This window comes from Danio rerio, chromosome 21 (assembly GCF_052040795.2).
Source record: "Danio rerio strain M-AB ecotype USA chromosome 21, GRCz13ab, whole genome shotgun sequence".
Lineage (NCBI taxonomy): Eukaryota > Metazoa > Chordata > Actinopteri > Cypriniformes > Danionidae > Danio > Danio rerio.
The window spans coordinates 43,667,771-43,686,533 of record NC_141041.1 but is presented as its reverse complement, the minus strand read 5'-3'; the positions used below and the strand labels follow the sequence as shown (position 1 = coordinate 43,686,533).

The window sequence follows — 18,763 nt, the reverse complement described above, 5'->3', positions numbered from 1 at the left end:
TGAGTGTGTTAGAGGACGGCTCCCTTCTCTCACTTCATGGGACACTGGAATAAAGGTGGGGATGAATCTCTTGCCTCATCTCATACCTGTCAGGCCTCCTGTTTTTCCTGGGATTTTCCTGGATTTTACAGTTTATGCCGCTATCATCCTGTAAAGGTATTTTCCCATATTTCTCCCATATTCTCAGGCTTTCTCTGAAGGGTGACAATATACATTAAAGAGCCAATCATCCCTATACACCACTCATACCGCCGAAACACCAGGGGCCACCCCTTGCTCTTAAACATGAATCTGTCCTGTGCTTTCAGTTAATTTAGACATGAAAACACTTTGAAATAAATATAAAAATGGCAGGATTCCTGTTCCTTTTCATTACAGGTGCCATTTCCCCTCCTATGCAGTCTTCAAAACAGTCATATAGCAATCTGTGACTGTCAGCTGATCCTCTCCATAGTGATAAACTTACAAATTAGTAGGCGGTTTTGGACACAGCCTTATTTGGTGAGCATATCCCTTATTTTTACATAAGGGATATGCCCACCATTTTTCCTTATTTTATTTGACAGGTATGGGACCCGGATGACCTACTACTTCCATTGAGATTCTGAAGTACACATCCGATGGATGCTATGCTATCCGATGATGCACCGCAAAAGAATTTATGAATGGGAGTGAAGTGACGCAACTGATGTGGGTAGATCATGTGAGGATGACAAAATGGCAGATGTAGTATGTCCGAGTTTCACTGACATTCATACTGTAAAGAGCGTACTTTTCAAACAGCAGAGTAGTACATTTTAATTTAAATGCGGTGCCTACTGAGTAGTTTCAGACGCAGCCCATTTGATTTTTTCTTGCTTAAAGTTAAAGTCAAAATTATTTGCCCCCTGTAATATTTTTTTTCTTCTTTTTTTAAGTTTTTCTGAAATGATGTTTAACAGTGATTAGTTTCTCGAAAACGAAGGTTAGATCTGTTACAGCTAAATTCCGTATTTTGTACAGAAATGAGCTGTTAATCATTTAACAAGTTTTTACTCTGGATTGTACAGACTTTAACTGTTAAAATACCAGACTTTTTTGACAGTGTAGTTAAAAAGTTGAACTTGCATTGTATGACCCCTTTAATTTTACTATGTATGCAGGTTCTGTTTTAGCACTAGGAAACCTGATCACCCTGTGTATGTATGTGTGAATTATAAAACCTATAGGGCTTTTTTTTTTGACGGTCCATGCGCAGAAGGCAAAACGCAGGGCGCAAACGCTTTCAGGGCGTGTCAGAACGCATTTTTGCTAACTTAAGGATGGAAAAATCCGCTTTGCGCCATGGCGCATGGTCTAAAAGGGTTGAGTTTATTTTCTTAATGAGTTATAGGTGTGTTTTGAGAATAAACCAATTAGAGCCTCATCTCCCATTACCTTTAAGAGCCAGCTGCGTCGCGCCATAAGCGCATTGCTATTAACATAACGTAAAGTAAGTTCACTTTCGCTTTTGCTCTCGTGAATAGAGAAACCTTACCGCACAGACATAAATTAGTCTATAAATAATTAATTTTGTTTGTTAAGCACAAAAATTTATTTCAAAACTATTTCTAAATTCAGTTCTAATTTCCAGCAAACAAATAAATGAACAATAATAACAAAGTGTGGTCAAAATACTGAGTTTTTTCCAAATACACCTGCTGTGCCCCATATGGTCTAAAACCTGACAGGTGGACAAATCTAAGCTTGTTTTTAATAAAACAAATATAAATATGGATATAATAAATAATACTGCTAATAATAATAATAACATTATACAAAAGCAAATTGAATGAACTGAAAAAGCCTCCCGAGATGAAGAAAGTATGACGGCAGTGGTTTTTAAATTCATGTAGGCTAGAAATTAATATGTTTTGTAATATTTTAATCATTTATATTTATATCCTATATATATCCTTATTATATATATCTTTATGATATTATATATTTTTTTATATGTAAAGATATTTTCGTATTGCTCTACATCTTGTGTGTAGTGTGTAAGCCAGGCACACTTTGCGCCAGACAATAGGCAGACTTTGTTCTGGTCTATAGATCAGACTATTTCTCAAAATAGCAATGCGCCAAAACACGCCTGCTTTTTTAGACCAGAACGCCTATGGGCGCACATTCAAAATGACCCTTGCGCCAAGCTTAAAGTAGCAAAAGACTATTGCGCCACATTGCGCCAGGTGTATGATAGGGCCCATAGTTTGCTCAAAATTGATAGTAGTCTGATCCCTGCCCTGTTTGCTTTATCTGGACTCTTGATTTCTCATGTGTGACACCTCATACAGCATTCCTGATTGGTCAGCCTCTGATTGATTGACCGATTTCAATTAGCTGCATCAAAGATTTTTAGAATATACAAGACAAATCACTCATAAAGTTTTGAATGTTGAAAACTGCAACGGTCAATGTGACCAATCTTTCGGTACAGGAGCCAATCATTGAATGCTAAAGACCCTGTTCCTGGAGATCTACCTTTCTGTAGAATTCAGCCCTATCCCTGATAAAACACAACTAAACCAACTGAAGCCGTGGTCACACTGCACATTTCTCTTTCTTTTTTATACGTCAGAGCGGAAACGCAAGCTCGTGTGACAAGTTTTGCTATTCGCTGCATTGGAAAGTTCAAGCTTGGTGAACTCTGACCTGTGAAGTCGCATCACATGATTGCATGAGACCAATCAAAGATAAAAATATGACCTCTCTGGACAGGAATTAACAACGTAAAGAATTACTTACGCAATGTAAGTAGGATCTGAAGGAGCACTTGGTAATTAAATACAGGTGTGTTCAAGGTTGCAGCTCATCTCTGTAAGAAGGTAGATCTCCAGAATTGGGTTGGGCAACCCTGTAGACTTTTGGTTCTCCAGGAGAGGGGCCAGACATGTGTTTTTGCAGAGCTTCACTGAACACTCTGGACTTCACAAATGCACTGTAATTTCAGTAAATACTTGGCTTAAATCAGAAATGTATCAACATAAAGCTTTAAATCTCTTTTAATTGAACATTTGAAAACAAAAGTAATCAGTAAGAAATGAACACCAGGTAAAGTCTGTCCAGTCTGACATGATGAATGGCCTCCATTAAAATGCAATCACATGATGGCAAATACCTAATTGTTCAAAAAAAAAGAAAAGATAATGATTCGCACTCAATTGCTTCGTACTGTTTTTATTTTTTATTTTTCTTACATTTTACGGGTGATTAAAAGACAGATGTTTCGGCACAAAGCCTTCCTCAGCGTGACACAATTCTTCAACTCCACCCTTTTATCTCATAGTCAATCACAATGTGCAATTAATTAGACATTCACTCTCATTTTATTATCTATTAATCACACAATACCTTTTTATCTTCACAGCAATAACAATAAAAAATCTTCACATTTCCGACCTCAATCTACAAAGATAAAGTGCATCAACTATATCATTAATCAGGTGTACATCATTACAATAAAAATCCGACAGCTAACTAGGTAAGTCTTTACGACCGTTGAAGTTGCATATTAGCGAATATAAATTAAGTATACGACGACAAGACATAACCTCGGCAGTAGCAAGACACTTTATAGAATGCGAACATGACGTCAAACAACTGGAATGCATAGAGATTGAAGAAGTGTTTGTCACATAGAGGAGGTAATTTAAATAAAAGATTATTACAAAGAGAAGCGTTCAGGATTCATGAATTGAAGTCACTTGCACCAAAAGGAATGAATGAGGAGTTGGATCTGTCTGCGTTTCTTTAACAAGTCTGTTATTTAATTGACATTAGGAATTAAAAATTTTGAACTTTAAAGTTGTTGATTTTTTTAAAAGTTTAAAGTTGTTGTTTTTTTTTTAAAGTTGTTGTTGATTTTTTAAAATGTTTTTGAACTTCGGAATAAAGTAGATAAAAATGGGAGATTAATGATAATTGATAGGTTCTTGTGAAAATGTTTTTGGAGGTAAGGGTATTTTTCGTGTGGTTTATCATGATATATTGAAGTGAAACAGAAACTATTGGTCAACACAGTGATAATTGATATGCTGTTTTGTTTTGTTTTTTTTTGTGAAATGTTTTTGTGTATAAAGGTATTTTTCGAGAGGTTAATAATGATGTACTGAAATGAAAAAGGTAATGTTGTCTTTGGTAGTAATGTTCCTTGAAGGTAAAGGTATTTTTTGTATGTTTCGCAAATGGTTTTTGAAGATGAGGGTAAATGTCTCCTTTATAATTGGTTATGTGGGTAGAGGTGAAGGTAAGATTTGTGTTTTTTAATCCTTGAGTAATTGTCAAATGTAAACTTTTTTTATGTTAGCTGTCGGATTTTTATTGTAATGATGTACACCTGATTAATGATATAGTTGATGCACTTTATCTCTGTAGATTGAGGTCGGAAATGTGAAGATTTTTTATTGTTATTGCTGTGAAGATAAAAAGGTATTGTGTGATTAATAGATAATAAAATGAGAGTGAATGTCTAATTAATTGCACATTGTGATTGACTATGAGATAAAAGGGTGGAGTTGAAGAATTGTCACACACTGAGGAAGGCTTTGTGCCGAAACGTCTGTCTTTTAATCACCTGTAAAATGTAAGAAAAAGTAAAAACAGTACGAAGCAATTGAGTGCGAATCATTATCTTTTTTTTTTTAATAATAGCATTGATAAGATTGACGCACCAAACCAAAGAAGTAACTAAAAAAAAAAAAAACGCCGGGCAAACTTCAGTAAATACCTAATTGCCCACAAACTTGCCTCCAGGAATAAGTTGAAAATGACTTCAGTAGACTAGCACTATCAGATGTACCTTTATTCAGTGGATGATTTTTAGTTATATAGTTTGATTGACTGGATGACATCTGATCATGTCCTTCAGAAACAGCCAATAAAAAAGGTTGGTGTCGTGATCTTGTTCCATTAGCTTGGTCAGACAACCTGAAAAAATACAGCTTTTTTGATTGATTTGAAATTAAATTACTTGCCTTAAAGGGACTTTGGTAGCACACACCCCACAATTTCACTGCTCAGGTTGAGCCCTATGTGTGCACGTGATTGTGCCTGGCCAATGCTTGAACAAATTTTCAGATGGACAATCCGGGCCTAAAGATAGGCATTTTTTAATATAATGATACAGAGTTTACTGTCTGAGATTGAAATAAACAAAAAACAAAACATGTATATCTTTATTTATATTTAATTAGTCAAAACTGCCAACGTTCACAAGCACTCAACGATCATTTTTAATGCTGCATGAGATGTCAAGGCAGCATGGGAATGTTTTGCCGAGAGCAGCAGTTGAGTTTGTGTCGACCCACCAAGGAACAGTCCCCTGCAGACGACAAAATAAGCTGTTTACTCATTTAATTCACAAGTCATTGATATTCGAATGTTGAATCAGCATGTAAACCTACCAAGGGGTGTTTGTTCATGGCAAACACCTTATCATCTTGTATGACAACTCCATTCAATCCTTTGGGGTTTTCAGTACATTGGATAGACGTCTAAACATACCAAGTGATTTGTTAATGTCATAAAATTGTCAGCTTTATTTCAAACTAAAGCTTTATTAGAACTAAAGTGACGATGAGGTCTTAAAATATTCTGAGGTCTTTAAAAAGTCTTAAAAAGGTATTGAAACTACCATTAGGATTCCTGCATATAACCTGATAAATGACACGTAATGACGGGTTTTGAACTATTATTAAACTGCTACCAAATCGTTCTAGTCTGCTTAATGTTGCATCGAAAAAATTATAATTTTGACACCACTAACATGCATCATGACCTTATATGGAAAATATAGGTGTTCAAAGTTCACGTTGTATATATTTTTTGCTTATTTTGGCCAAATTTTTCGGTGAGTTAATCCTTGAATTAAATCACAAATTAATTTTTCTCAGTTTTTTATTCCCAGGATTGAATTACATCAAATTTGGTCTCCATTATTTTACTGATTATTGTTTGTCTGTAAAAAAGACCTAAATTAAATCTGTCCATCATGTAGCAGTCTTTTTGAAGAAACATATTTCAAAAGGTTTGTTTTAAAGATTTTCCATGCAAGTCTGTCAGTTTAGATTAACTTTGGACTGAGGGGGAAACAGGAGCACCCGGAGGAAACCCATGCACGCAAACTCAGAGAGAGCATGCAAACGGTATACAGAAATGCCAACTGACCCAGCCGAGGCTCGAACCAGCGACCTTCTTGCTGTGAGGCGACAGCACTACCTACTGCACCACCGCGTCACCTTGTTAATAAACAGTTGCAGTTAAATAAATCAATGGAGCACAACCAAGCAACAGAACTCAGATAAGCGCAGAAGAAACAAAGCTTAAAATAATAAATTACGCGGTTGTTTTCAGCAACAGGCTTCAGCCATTGTTTAAACTCATCTTTCTCCAACCAGGAGTATGCAAACTTACATGTTCCCAACTTGCTGTCTTTTTCGCTCTATGGTTTCGCTACAGAGCTAACATCACCTTCCCACATTTGTCGCAAATTACATGACATCACAGAGGAGCTTGGCCGAACGCGCCAAGCCCAAACCAATCGTGTGGATCGAGGAAAATAAATTATGCTTTTTTGGAGTCAAACACTTTGGACATTGCTTGAACAAAAATTAAAACACCATAAAACGTGATTAAGACTTTTTAATACCTTTCAAGGGCCTTAATTTTCTCATAATTAATTTACCAATTTTTAATACTTTTAAGACCCCGCAGACACCCTGCAAATGCACTAAAATCCCCAATTACGCCTCTCATCAGGTTAGCATCAGAGCTCGTTGGCTTGATTCAGCATGTTGAATTGGTGTTGGCAAAAGAGAGCGCTCTGACTGGTTATTCAACACTTAATCAGAGTGTTTGCTGGTTGTTTGGTGTCGCCTTGGTGAGTCCTGACCCTAATGCAAACACACATCCTCTGTCCTGTCAGGACAATGAAGACTTGCTTTTATTGTGGGGTTTTTCTGCAGAAAATTGTTCAACACAAAGAAAAGTTTGGACAATGTTATTGGATTCTTTTCTAGACTTGGATGAGGGAGCTTACAGATTTAATCAAAATTATTTTAATTTATTTCTCAGGGTTATTGAAACAACATAAGGGTGAGTAATTAATATTAGTATTTTCATTTTTGGGTGAACTAATTATTTAAAAAGACTGAATGAAAGTCTTCTACATTTGAAAAGACAAAAGGGTGAGAATGATGAATTCATTTTAATGTTGATGTGAACTAACTAAATTGACTAATTGGTGTGACAGAAAGATAATTGTAATTGTCATTTATTTTCTTAAATTCTTTACTTCAATGTAGTTTTACCAAATAAGTTAATAGTCGTGATATAATTGAGATGTTTTATGGTTTACACAAAAGTAGGACTAGTAAATTTGCTGTTTAATAAAAAGGTAAACATGTTACTGTTGCAGCCATTTCGCTAACTTCATTGGGAAGTATGAAAAATGTCTTAAACAAGCACTTTTATAACAAAGACAAACACCTTAATCTGATCCACTGGTCTGCGGAGGCAACATATGTTTGACCCCTGAAAACAAATGCAAAAACAAATGTAATCAGCAGGAAGCAAAAGCAAAGTACGAATTATAATATGTTTGAAACAAAGTGTTTGAATATGTTTGAATATTTTATTCTGTCCAGAAAACTCAGACTGTACAAGTACAAATAAACTCCTGCACGTGCTTTATTTCTATATGCATTTAAACCGAATGCTTTAGTCTACCGTGAAAACCCAAACTGAGCTAGTAAAAATAATGAATGTTTATGTTAGCAGCAGTGATCCCTTTTAGAAAACACAAACCTTGAGGGTTTCTAACTTCTGACTTCCAAACCATAACTTTAACCATCACACCACAAGTTGTACATACAGTAAATCACATAACGTATCGATGCAGCGTGTGCAGCAAAGTAATATTCCAAACTAAACGTAATATTGACAAGGCTTCACTAGGGCTTTACGTTATGCTGAGCTCGATGGATAATCAAAAGTAAAAAAAAAATAAACAATTAAGGCAATCAGCAAAATTAGCAGCTAAACAAAGACTGTAAATCTAAAATATTACCAATTTACAGTTTCTAAACACGTAACAACATACAACACAACCGATTACAAGAGCCACAGAGCTAACACTAGCATCCGACTAACAAAGTACCGCTGTCATTGTTACATACAACATGATCTTCTTTAATTGCTTAATATTATCCATGCTATTTTACTAATAACAAAATCATAAAAAGGGAAAAGTTCATCGTTTTATGAGCAAATTAAAGTACATACCATGATTCTAACAAACAAAACAGCAGAGTACGGTGGCCGAAAGAGCTTAACCTGCTAAATTGCAGTGCGTTGAGCTCTCTCGGCCAGCGTAGCAGTGCGTCATCTAGTGAAAGTCCTCCATTAAAAATATATAAGTTTAACAAAAGAGTGACTAGCAAATAAAAATGTATAATTAAAATTATTATTAAATATTATTCAAATATTTATCATCATGGACTTTTTTATGAGTTTCTCAGTAGTGGAAGTCGTCATAATCAGGTAAACTTAGAGCACAGTCAATGGGAAATTACAACATTTTATTTTTTTTTTTACAATCCTATTTGCTAAAATAAAAGAAAAACTTCACTATGGTGTTAGTAAGATTTTCAGAAAAAGCAAATATAAATAAAAGTGTGAGACTGAAAATGGAAGTTAGATGAGTGAACAACGTCCAATTTACTTTCCCTCCCTTAAACTCTGCATTTCAAATGCCTCGCACAAGCTGTAATTAGTTTTTTGTGATTTGATCCATCATTGTCTTGTGAAAAGGATCCATTACAGCAATTTTAAATCACAGATGTATACATTTAGTTTATTGTAAATGTATATATTTATATGTGACATCTATATATGATAACGAATATCATCAAAACTATTATGTATCTCTTTTTTTCTGGAGAGCATCATCAGACACCACAGATGTCGGTTGTTTATTAGTAATTCTAAAATATGGTCTTATCCTACATCCCTAACACTATAAAATACAACTGTAGTAGTTTATTGAGCTAAAGTCTTGTTAAATAGTTTGAATAGTGAGGATTGTACCCTAAAAAAGTGACCAGACCTTTACTAATATTGCAACAACACACTTACTACATGCCTATTACACATTAATTATAGGCCTATTACAGACTTTACAAAGAAATTAAAACCATTAAATTAAATAATTAATTTCATTTAAACAAACTTATCTGTTGCTTGCTGGTCACAATCCAATCACATCTTGTGTCTTGTCTGTTACAGTCATTGTTGAGTTCTTAAGGTTCTTCTTAAATGATCTTGAGGGGAAATGAGAATGTCGTTTTAACCAAATGATCCACATTCACATTGATTGGTTCCGTGACGTGATGAAATGCAAAAGTGAAACAAACACAGGAAGGAACACCCACATGCAAAGTGCAAAAACAAAAAACCACTTCTAATTATTGGTTTTCTCACTGCAGAAACAACTTTAGAGGAAGTGCTTGATTAGCACAATTTTAAGCAGTGGTTAAAAATTCAATTAATTTTGTGCATCAATCATTAAATGACTGTAGTAAAATTGCATACATATCCTGTGTCATTCATTCTTGTTTTACTTTAGGTAGCTTATCTATTCATGTTCTGTGTAAATTATGAGGCACGATCAGGTGCTATGAGGCACCGTGTAGGATTTACATAAAATTTCTCTTATTAATACTTACATAAAATACCTGCATATACACCTATAGCTATTGGACGTTCAAAACAACATATATATATATATATATATATATATATATATATATATATATATATATATATATATATATATATATATACAGGGCTGGACTGGGGCAAAAAATCGGCCCTGGCATTTTGGGCCAGAGCGGCCCACTAAATTCAATCAAAATGCTATCTATCTATGCACGTCCAATATTTTTATCAACTCATATTCTATAAAACACAAAATCCATATATATGAAATAAATAAATACAAACTTTAATCTCAATTTCATTTCTGTATACTGTCCATAAAGATATTTGTTGAGTTCTAAAAAATACACTATTCATTCATTTATTTTTCTTTGCATAAGTCCCTTATTTATCAGGGGTTGCCGCAGTGGAATGAACTGCCAACTATTCCAGCATGTTTTATGCAGCAGATGCCTTTCCAGCCACAACCCAATATTGGAAGTCACCCATACACACTCATTCACACACACACTCATACACTACAGCCAATTTAGCTTATTCAATACACTATTCACTCATCCTATATTCAATAATAAACATAACAAAAACTGCCTGCTGATGCATGGGTAAATCTTCAAAGGGAACAGTGTACTTTATAACCTCATTCACCTCATCCTGCTTGCTGTTTCACTATCTAAACAATGAAAACATAATATAAGTCAAATTTGTTTAATTTTGATATTATGATTAACAGACACCAAACAGCCTCGTGTAGCTGCATATTTATAAGAGCGTCATCTTCACTCTGCATATTTATAACAAAACAGGGCTTAAATATAACTGCCTCGTTTTATTTTTATTGAAAAGAATGAACTTTACCCTGTCTCTTTTGCAGAATATCAGTTTTAATAACCAATAATGGCCATTATAACAGTATAACGTACATTAAATTTAAACGATAAAGGTAAGCAATCAGTCAATGTGCAGAATCAGTGTATGTGGTTACATAAATTAATATATTAGATTATATTTGCACTCAGCCAAAACAGTTAACTGAGAACAAGTGATTCAAAAGACATACGAGTTGTTAGATAGAGACAACAAGATGAATTCAATATCACGTTTAACAACTATAGTGAGATGAGATCATCCAGCAGATGAACTGTCTGACATGCACTATACTCTCACCTGGGGTTTATGCTCACCTGCTGAACTACTGGCTGCAGCTCTTGGCAGAGAGTGTGCATGTGTGTGGTCAAGTGATTTGCGCTTTTAGCCGGGTACTAGAATGAACAGAGAACTTTTCAGAATCGCTAAATGAAACGCCGGTGTATTTCCCACGATTTCTCTGCGCCTCCCTTGCATTTCTTCTCTCTGACTCTCGACTATTTTGACAAATACACACAGACGACGCACGCTCAAACGGAGTCCAAAATAGGAGTTTGTGATTGGGCCAGCCCAATGTCAATACCGAAAAGAGCCAATGGGCTGCAGAGCTGCAGAGGCCCGGTCTGTCTGTCCGGGTAAAAAAAGCGTCTACTTTCAGAGAGTCACAGATCACAGCAGCGTCAATTAATAAGGCAGAAAAAAAACGATAGGCTGCTAAGCCTTTTATGGGCCGATAAGATCATAAGACGATGATCAGCCCGGCCCAAAAAGTACGTCGGCCCACCGGGAAAGTGCCCGGTCTGCCAGATGGCCAGTCCGCCCCTGTATATATATATATATATATATATATATATATATATATATATATATATATATATATATATATATATATATATATATATATATATATATATATACATACATATATATATATATACATATACATATATATACATACATATATATACATACATATATATATACATACATATATATATACATATATATATATATATATATATATATATATATATATATATATATATATATATATATATATATATACATATATATATATATATACATATATATATATATATATATATATATATATATATATATATATATATATATATATATATATATATATATATATATATATATATATATATAAACTTGCACAAATATAAAGGAAATGTAAACTTGATGCATGCATACATACACCGTGGGTTGAGGTTTGTGGCTGGTGAGGCACTAACTCTTTCCGTGTCAGATTTGCAAAAATATACACACAAATATATTTACCATCTTCCAATTGTGTTTCATATATCATATAAGCATTCTTTCTATATACATGGAAGGTACTTATTGGCCCAAGAAGAAAATGTAAATATATAGCCATTCAATGTGCCTCCCCAAAAAAACCCAGGGTGGATGCCACAGGCAGCCTATACAAGCGACCAAGAATCACAGTGGATGCACTCATTCTTTCAATCAATCACAAACACACACATAAAGGATGCACACTGATCTTGTCTTTACTTGTAAATTAGATCTTGAAATGACTTGAATTATTTAAAATGATCGAGTTATCTTTTGTCCCGTCTTTGAAGCAAGCCCTTGTGGGAATATATATTTCTATCATCTAATTCCAAATGAACAATAATCTACGTATAGCTGAAAAGTTATATTCTTTGGTTTTTAATTATATCATTTCATTGACATGCCAGCTAGGAGGGACATTTAACCTTTGCCTTGCTGACTACAGGCTAAGCCACAGTGATGCAATTATCGGTTTCACAGCATGGCTGTATTTATTGTCTTCTCTGTTTCCAGAACATCATTTGCACATATACTGATGAGATCCAACCTGGAGAAAGCATGGCACCCTGAAGACAACCAGACTTCATTTGCATGCTTTGTTTGACTGTCCCCACCATGGCTGACCCCACCTACATGCTGTAAAATGTATGTTTGCTGTGGAGTTTAGAATTTGCTTTCGATGACGAAACAGCCATGCTGAGTTCTTCTTATTAAAAAGGATTCTGCTTTGAAGACAACCGAAAGATTCTCCCTGGTTTTTTGGGCTCTTAGAAGTTTACAACACCCTTTAGCTCCAGCATTGGTCATCCATTATGTATTCACGTTTAATATAAAGTCCGATTTTGAGAAATGTTTAAGCTGGGATATTAAATCCATGATTTTTGCAGTAAGTCAGAGCAAAATATAAAGTAACAGGCTGTAACTGAACAGGAAATGTATAAAATACAGCGATTTTGAATATGATTGAAATCTTTTGAATCATATAGAAATTGCATTTATAGACAAATATTTATTTTAGCATTAGTATACATCTCATGATGGCAGGTGAGGATGATGACAGGTGAGGTACTGCCTCTATGGTGCATACGCATAGATCATGTGCTCGTGCGAGTATAGGTGTGTTTGCATGCATCAATTTTATATGTATGTGCATGTGTTAATGTGGGTGTTTATGCAGGGATAGTTTATATGTATAAGCAAGTGTGTGTGGGTTTATGCATCAAGTTTATATATCGCCTATGTAAGTTTCCTATCAACACTACAGGTGTTCATTCATTCATTCACTTTCATTTTGGCTTACTTTTTTAATCTGGGGTTGCCACAGTGGAATGAACCGCCAACTTATTCAGCACATGTTTCATGCACCGGATGCCCTTCCAGCTGCAACCCATCTATGGGAAACATCCATATAAACTCATTCACTAAGAACAATTTAGCCTACCCAATTCACCTGTACCGCATGTCTTTGGACTGTGGGGGAAACCGGAGCACCCGGAGGAAACGCACGTGTACGCAGGGAGAACATGCAAACTCCATACAAAAACGCCAACTGACCCAACTGAAGCTCAAACCAGCTCAAAACTTGGTGTGAGGCGACAGCACTACCTACCTCAGTACATGTGTATATGCATGTATGTACATGTATGTATGTATGTATTAAGCAAAAAGCAAAGTTTTATTTAAACATAAAGCTAGACATCGACACGCATGAAAATTAAAAAAATAATAATAATAATCATAAAAAAATATATATATATATATATATATATATATATATATATATATAAATAATATATATATATATATATATATATATATATATATATATATATATATATATATATAGATAGATAGATACTATGATATACCATATGTTAGATATATACAGTTGAAGTCAGAAATATTAGTGCCCCTGCCCCAATTTCTGTTTAACTGATTTTTTAAACACATTTCTAAACAATTACTCATTTCTAACAACTGATTTATTTTATTTTTGCCATGATGACAGTAGATATTTTACTAGATAGTTTTAAGGCACTTATAATCAGCTTAAAGTGCAAATTAAAGGCTTAACTAGGGTAATTAGGTTAATACGCAAGTTATTGTATAACAGTGGTTATACAGGGCTAATAATATTGACTTTTTAAAATGAAAAACTGCTTTTATTCTAGCCAAAATTAAAAAGACTTTCTCCAGAAGAAAATAAAATATTAAGGAAAATACTACTGTGAGAATTTCTTTGCTCTATTTAACATTTAAAAAATATTTGAAAAAGAAATTAAAAAAAAGAGAAAAGGGCAAATAATTTACTTTAACTGAATTTAACTGTATAAACGTGCGCACACACACGTGCACACACATCATAATTAACAAACTCAATTGCCGGTGGGCTGCAGCTCTGCATAGTTTTGTTCCAACCCTAATCAAACACAGCTGATCCAAATAATTAAGGTGTTTAAAACTACTAGAGACTATTAAGCAGGTGTGAGGAATCGAGTTTTAGACCATTGCTTAAGGTACAAATGAGAGGGAACTTTTTGTGACAAATCTATGGGAAAAAAAAAACAGGAAATGAACAAACAGGTTATGTGGTTTGAAGAGACGACATATTGTGACAGTTTTCCCCTGAAACATCACAAATACACACATGAATACACAATCAGAAAAATTTTTACCAAACAGTTTAGAGAGGACCTTTATCTTTGACTCTTTAAAAGAAGTGAATCTCCTGATCAAAGAAATGTATTAAATAATCAAAGTAGTGCCTTTGTACTCATTTCTACTACTAAATAGATAATGCTCTAATAATCCTTATGTTTGAAATAAATATATAAATTGACACTTTATATCCAATATGTCAAAGCAAAACTGAAACTTTCCCACCAAAGAAATGAATGTCTGCATGCTCATCATGCTGTTCTGACTGGCTCAGCCAAGATGTGGTGAAAAAGACAATGCCGCAGATCATAGAGAAATGACTATAAGGACAATCAGAATGACGGCGCAAAGCATTGAGCTTTTTCTTTTAAAATGAATGTGGAGATGCCTTTTTTTAACAAGCTGTTTTCGATCTAAAGATAGACACACAAACCCACAGATTAACATTCAGTTTATTAAAAGGCAATAATTTGGATTAGAAAAATGAGCTGTGAAACAGTGTGCCAAATTCAGCAGTTAGAAATGACTTCTGGTGCTTCGCCTTTTGCTTCTTTTGCAGTGGCTTTTCTCTTTTTCCTGAAAATAAATGCATAAAGAAACAAAGTGAATTGACAAACTGAACTAGGACCACACTTATATTAAAATCAGGTAAATATTCTACAAATACACTGCAATTACACTTTTACACAGTGCTGAAAATCAGAGTTTACCAGTTATTTGTATTGAAAATTTGTAGTAAACAATGCAAATGTTTTCTTTTCATTTTTCTATTCTGTCAAGGCCCTGTATACAGCTCGTACAGAACTGGTGTGAGACAATTTTGAACAAAATGAAGTTCAATTGGAGTTTAATTTTGGATATTACCATTAAACAAAGCTTGCCATTGATTTAGACCATATCCACTCATCTTCAATTTGTTTAAAACATAGAGTTATACAATTTAAAGTAGTACATAGATTACATTGGTCCAAAGTGAAACTAGCCAAATTTAAACCAAATATAGACCCTAACTGTGACCGATGTAACATTGAGCCAGCTACTTTATCTCATATGTTTTGGGCTTGTTCAAAATTAAAGAAATTCTGGCAGCTAATATTTAAATTCCTCTCGGACGCATTAAATACCCATGTAGAACCTGAGGCCATAATTTCAATTTTTGGAATCACACCACAGTCCTTATGTTTTAGCAAAAGCAAGATAAATGTGATTGCCTTTACTACGCTTTTAGCTAGAAGATTAATATTGCTGAAATGGAAGGAAAAACTTCCTCCAACCTTTAAGCAATGGCTTATGGAACTTCTACACCACCTGGCCTTAGAAAAAATACGATACACTTTAGGAGGCTGTACTGATATGTTTTTTCTCACCAGGCAACCTGTTTTAGATCACATAAAAAAGATGGACCCCTCAGTCATTTTAGAAGAGTAGAACCTTTTCTTGTTTGTTTGTTGTTGGTTTTTTTCTCTTTTTTTTTGTCTTCAATATTTAGTATTTTCTTTTTTTTCCCCTTATTTATGAGAGTAACATATGCTTTACTTATTATTACTATTTATTTGTATTTTTTATTAATATTATTTATATTTTTTTCTAGAACCTAAATGTATGTGCGACAGGTTTTGTTTGTTTGTTGTGTAAAAAAAAAAAAAGAAAAATTGAAAAGCTATTTTGCAATGTATGTTTCATATCTAATATGTTCAATAAAAATGCTTTTGGAAAAAAAACAAAAAAAAAACAAAGCTTGCCATTGTGAACTTTACGGAAAAGTATGTTATTTAAAATTATTGGTAAACAGTGGTGGAAAAAGTACTAAAAAAATCATACTCAAGTAAAAGCACCATTACTTGCCCAAAAATGTATTCCAAGTAGAGTAAAAGTAAACATGCTGTAGTAAATTTAGTGATTGTTTAAGGCCATTTCAGTAATCATACAGTTGACATCTGCCATCTTTTTACCAGTGACATGCAATCTAAACAGTCTCTGGGTCATTGTGTGTAAAGCAGGATTGTCCAAACTTGTTCCACGAGGGCCGGTGTGCTGCTGATTTTAGCTTCATCCACAGTTAGACACACCGGAACCAACTAATCACGCTTTTACCAGGTATTCTACAAAGCTTCTCGCAAGTGTATTAAAGCAAGTTGGAGCCTAACTCTGCAGGACATTGGCCCTCCAGGACTAAGTTTGGGCACCCGTGGTGCAAAGTGTCTTGGACACTTTTTAATGCTTCCAAACTGTTTGTTGCCTGTCTTAAGGTATTTCAGTATGATGCAATTTACTTTCTACGTGCGATTTGATTGGACTCGCAGGACTGATTTTTTAAATCCTCATAGACAGGAAAAATAAAGTAGTGTGACATGACTGCAGGTTGAAGAAAAGTAGTGGAGTAAAAGCACCAATAATGCACAAAAAAAATCTACTCAAGGGAAAGTACACATTTTTAAAATGACTTAGTAAATTACAATTTCTGAGAAAAACAACTTGATTACAGTAATTTGAGTATTTTTAATTAGTTACTTTACACCCCTGATGGTAAATAACTTAGAAATATTACACTTTTAACCACTGAGCATAGAATGAAAAAGTAGGTATATCCAGGCCTTAAGGAAAAAACAACCTCTTTCCATCATCTGATTTAGAACAAACCTTTTTCCCTTGCCAAGCTTCCTGTCAAAAAGCATGCGTGGAGTCGTGCGAATAGCGGCCCGTCTGGGTGGTTTTGTCACAAGCTGGTGTTTCAATTTGCTGTGTGGAGAAAAATTAGAGATCTTACATGGCTAATATCATGCTACATAAGCATTTTACAAATCACAATACCAACAAATCATAGTAATGAAAGAGGAAACTAGTCTCATTGAAAGTACTGTGCTTAAAGCTATGCTGCAATTAAGAGAAACAACTAAGAGAACACTGTGTGTTAAATTCAGTTGGAGTATTTGGTTTAATTATGTAAATCACTGATTACATTTCAAACTCCAAAATTCCTATTAAAAAATAGCCTTTCTAATGTAAAATTATATCAAAAACACATGCCATGCTTGTATTCAATTTTGGGTTATACAACACCAATGTTTTCATTTCAGAAATCACCGTACTTATTTGCTCAGTTTTTTTCATGTGCTTTATATCATATTCTCTTTAACTTCTTATCCTTATCATCTGGTGTGTTACAATAACTATCTGATTCCTTTATTGAATACCACAATAAAAAGATTCAAACACAGAAATCAATATTTGCTGGAAAAACCCTGACTTATAAATCATAACAATTAAAAAGCTTTTGTTGTTTTATATCAAAAAGCTCTAAAATGACAATATTTATTTTTTGGGTTTGGGAGAAATGTTACCAGAGCTTTACAGAATAAAACTAACACTAACATTACCCCAACCTAATAAATAGCAAATCTATATAAACCGAAAAGTTTCATGTAGTGAGCACCTTTTAATTTTCTTGAACCCAATCATGTAGTCGGGAACAGGACATCCAGCCTTCTTTATGACCGTAGCAATGCTGATCCATAAACACATGAGAAAAGGTTCATGCAGTTATTAGCTATAAAAAAGGCAATTCTTCGCAAGATGACTTGATTTTTTTAAAGAGAGCAAATTACCTGCGCAGGAGAGGTTTGTCGTCCTCAGTGAAGAAAGTTACGGCCTTCCCTTTGTGTCCTGCTCTTCCTGTTCGGCCTGGAGGGAACAAAGCACCAACATGTTTATAAGAAACCCACACAACATAAAGGGGTATTCTCTCCTCTGCTAGCAGACTCACCGATGCGATGGATGTACTCCACAGCTGAAGTAGGAAAGTCATAGTTGATAACCAGATTGATGCCCTTGAAGTCGATGCCTCGAGCCAGAAGAGCAGTGCAAATCAACACCCAGATCTTTCCTGAGCGGAAACTGCTTACCACATTATCCCTCTAAAGAGAAAGACAGTGAGGAAAGACCAGTGAAACACCTACAAATATAAATCACCTAGGGGTGTCATGCAACAAGCCAGGGCAATGACAACAAAGGAAGCTGCTCTGTTAAAAACATAACCACAACACCATATTAATAATAACACAATGAAAGCCTGGACCAATGAACCAAGCTCAAATAAAACTATAGTTGTCTATTTGTAAGAAACAGACGCATGACAAAAGGCAAAAACAGAAAGTGCTGTATTTCTACAAACATGTTACCA

At 34.4% G+C, this 18,763-nt stretch overlaps 1 protein-coding gene and 2 long non-coding RNA genes across 6 annotated transcripts in view; 1 reads left to right on the top strand and 2 right to left on the bottom strand.

The window, feature by feature from the left end:
• The window catches only part of LOC147838945 (uncharacterized), a 1,276,407-nt gene that overhangs the window by 484,527 nt on the left and 773,117 nt on the right, over positions 1-18,763 (top strand). The gene's annotated exons all lie outside the window — the stretch shown is intronic.
• ddx52 (DEAD (Asp-Glu-Ala-Asp) box polypeptide 52) overlaps positions 1-18,763 on the bottom strand; it is a 47,094-nt gene that overhangs the window by 15,578 nt on the left and 12,753 nt on the right. Inside the window, 5 exon segments of one of the 4 annotated variants that reach the window (NM_001044315.2) lie at positions 15,017-15,159; positions 17,224-17,322; positions 18,017-18,088; positions 18,189-18,264; positions 18,347-18,497. In NM_001044315.2, the coding sequence (NP_001037780.2) occupies positions 15,093-15,159; positions 17,224-17,322; positions 18,017-18,088; positions 18,189-18,264; positions 18,347-18,497 (465 nt within the window). In that variant the 3' untranslated portion in view covers positions 15,017-15,092. 4 annotated transcript variants of the gene reach the window in all.
• LOC101886193 (uncharacterized) lies at positions 5,191-9,409 on the bottom strand. Its single transcript, XR_015520581.1, has 3 exons — positions 7,507-9,409; positions 5,424-5,513; positions 5,191-5,341 (listed from the first exon to the last, which is right to left on the bottom strand). It is a non-coding gene; the product is annotated as an uncharacterized LOC101886193 (long non-coding RNA).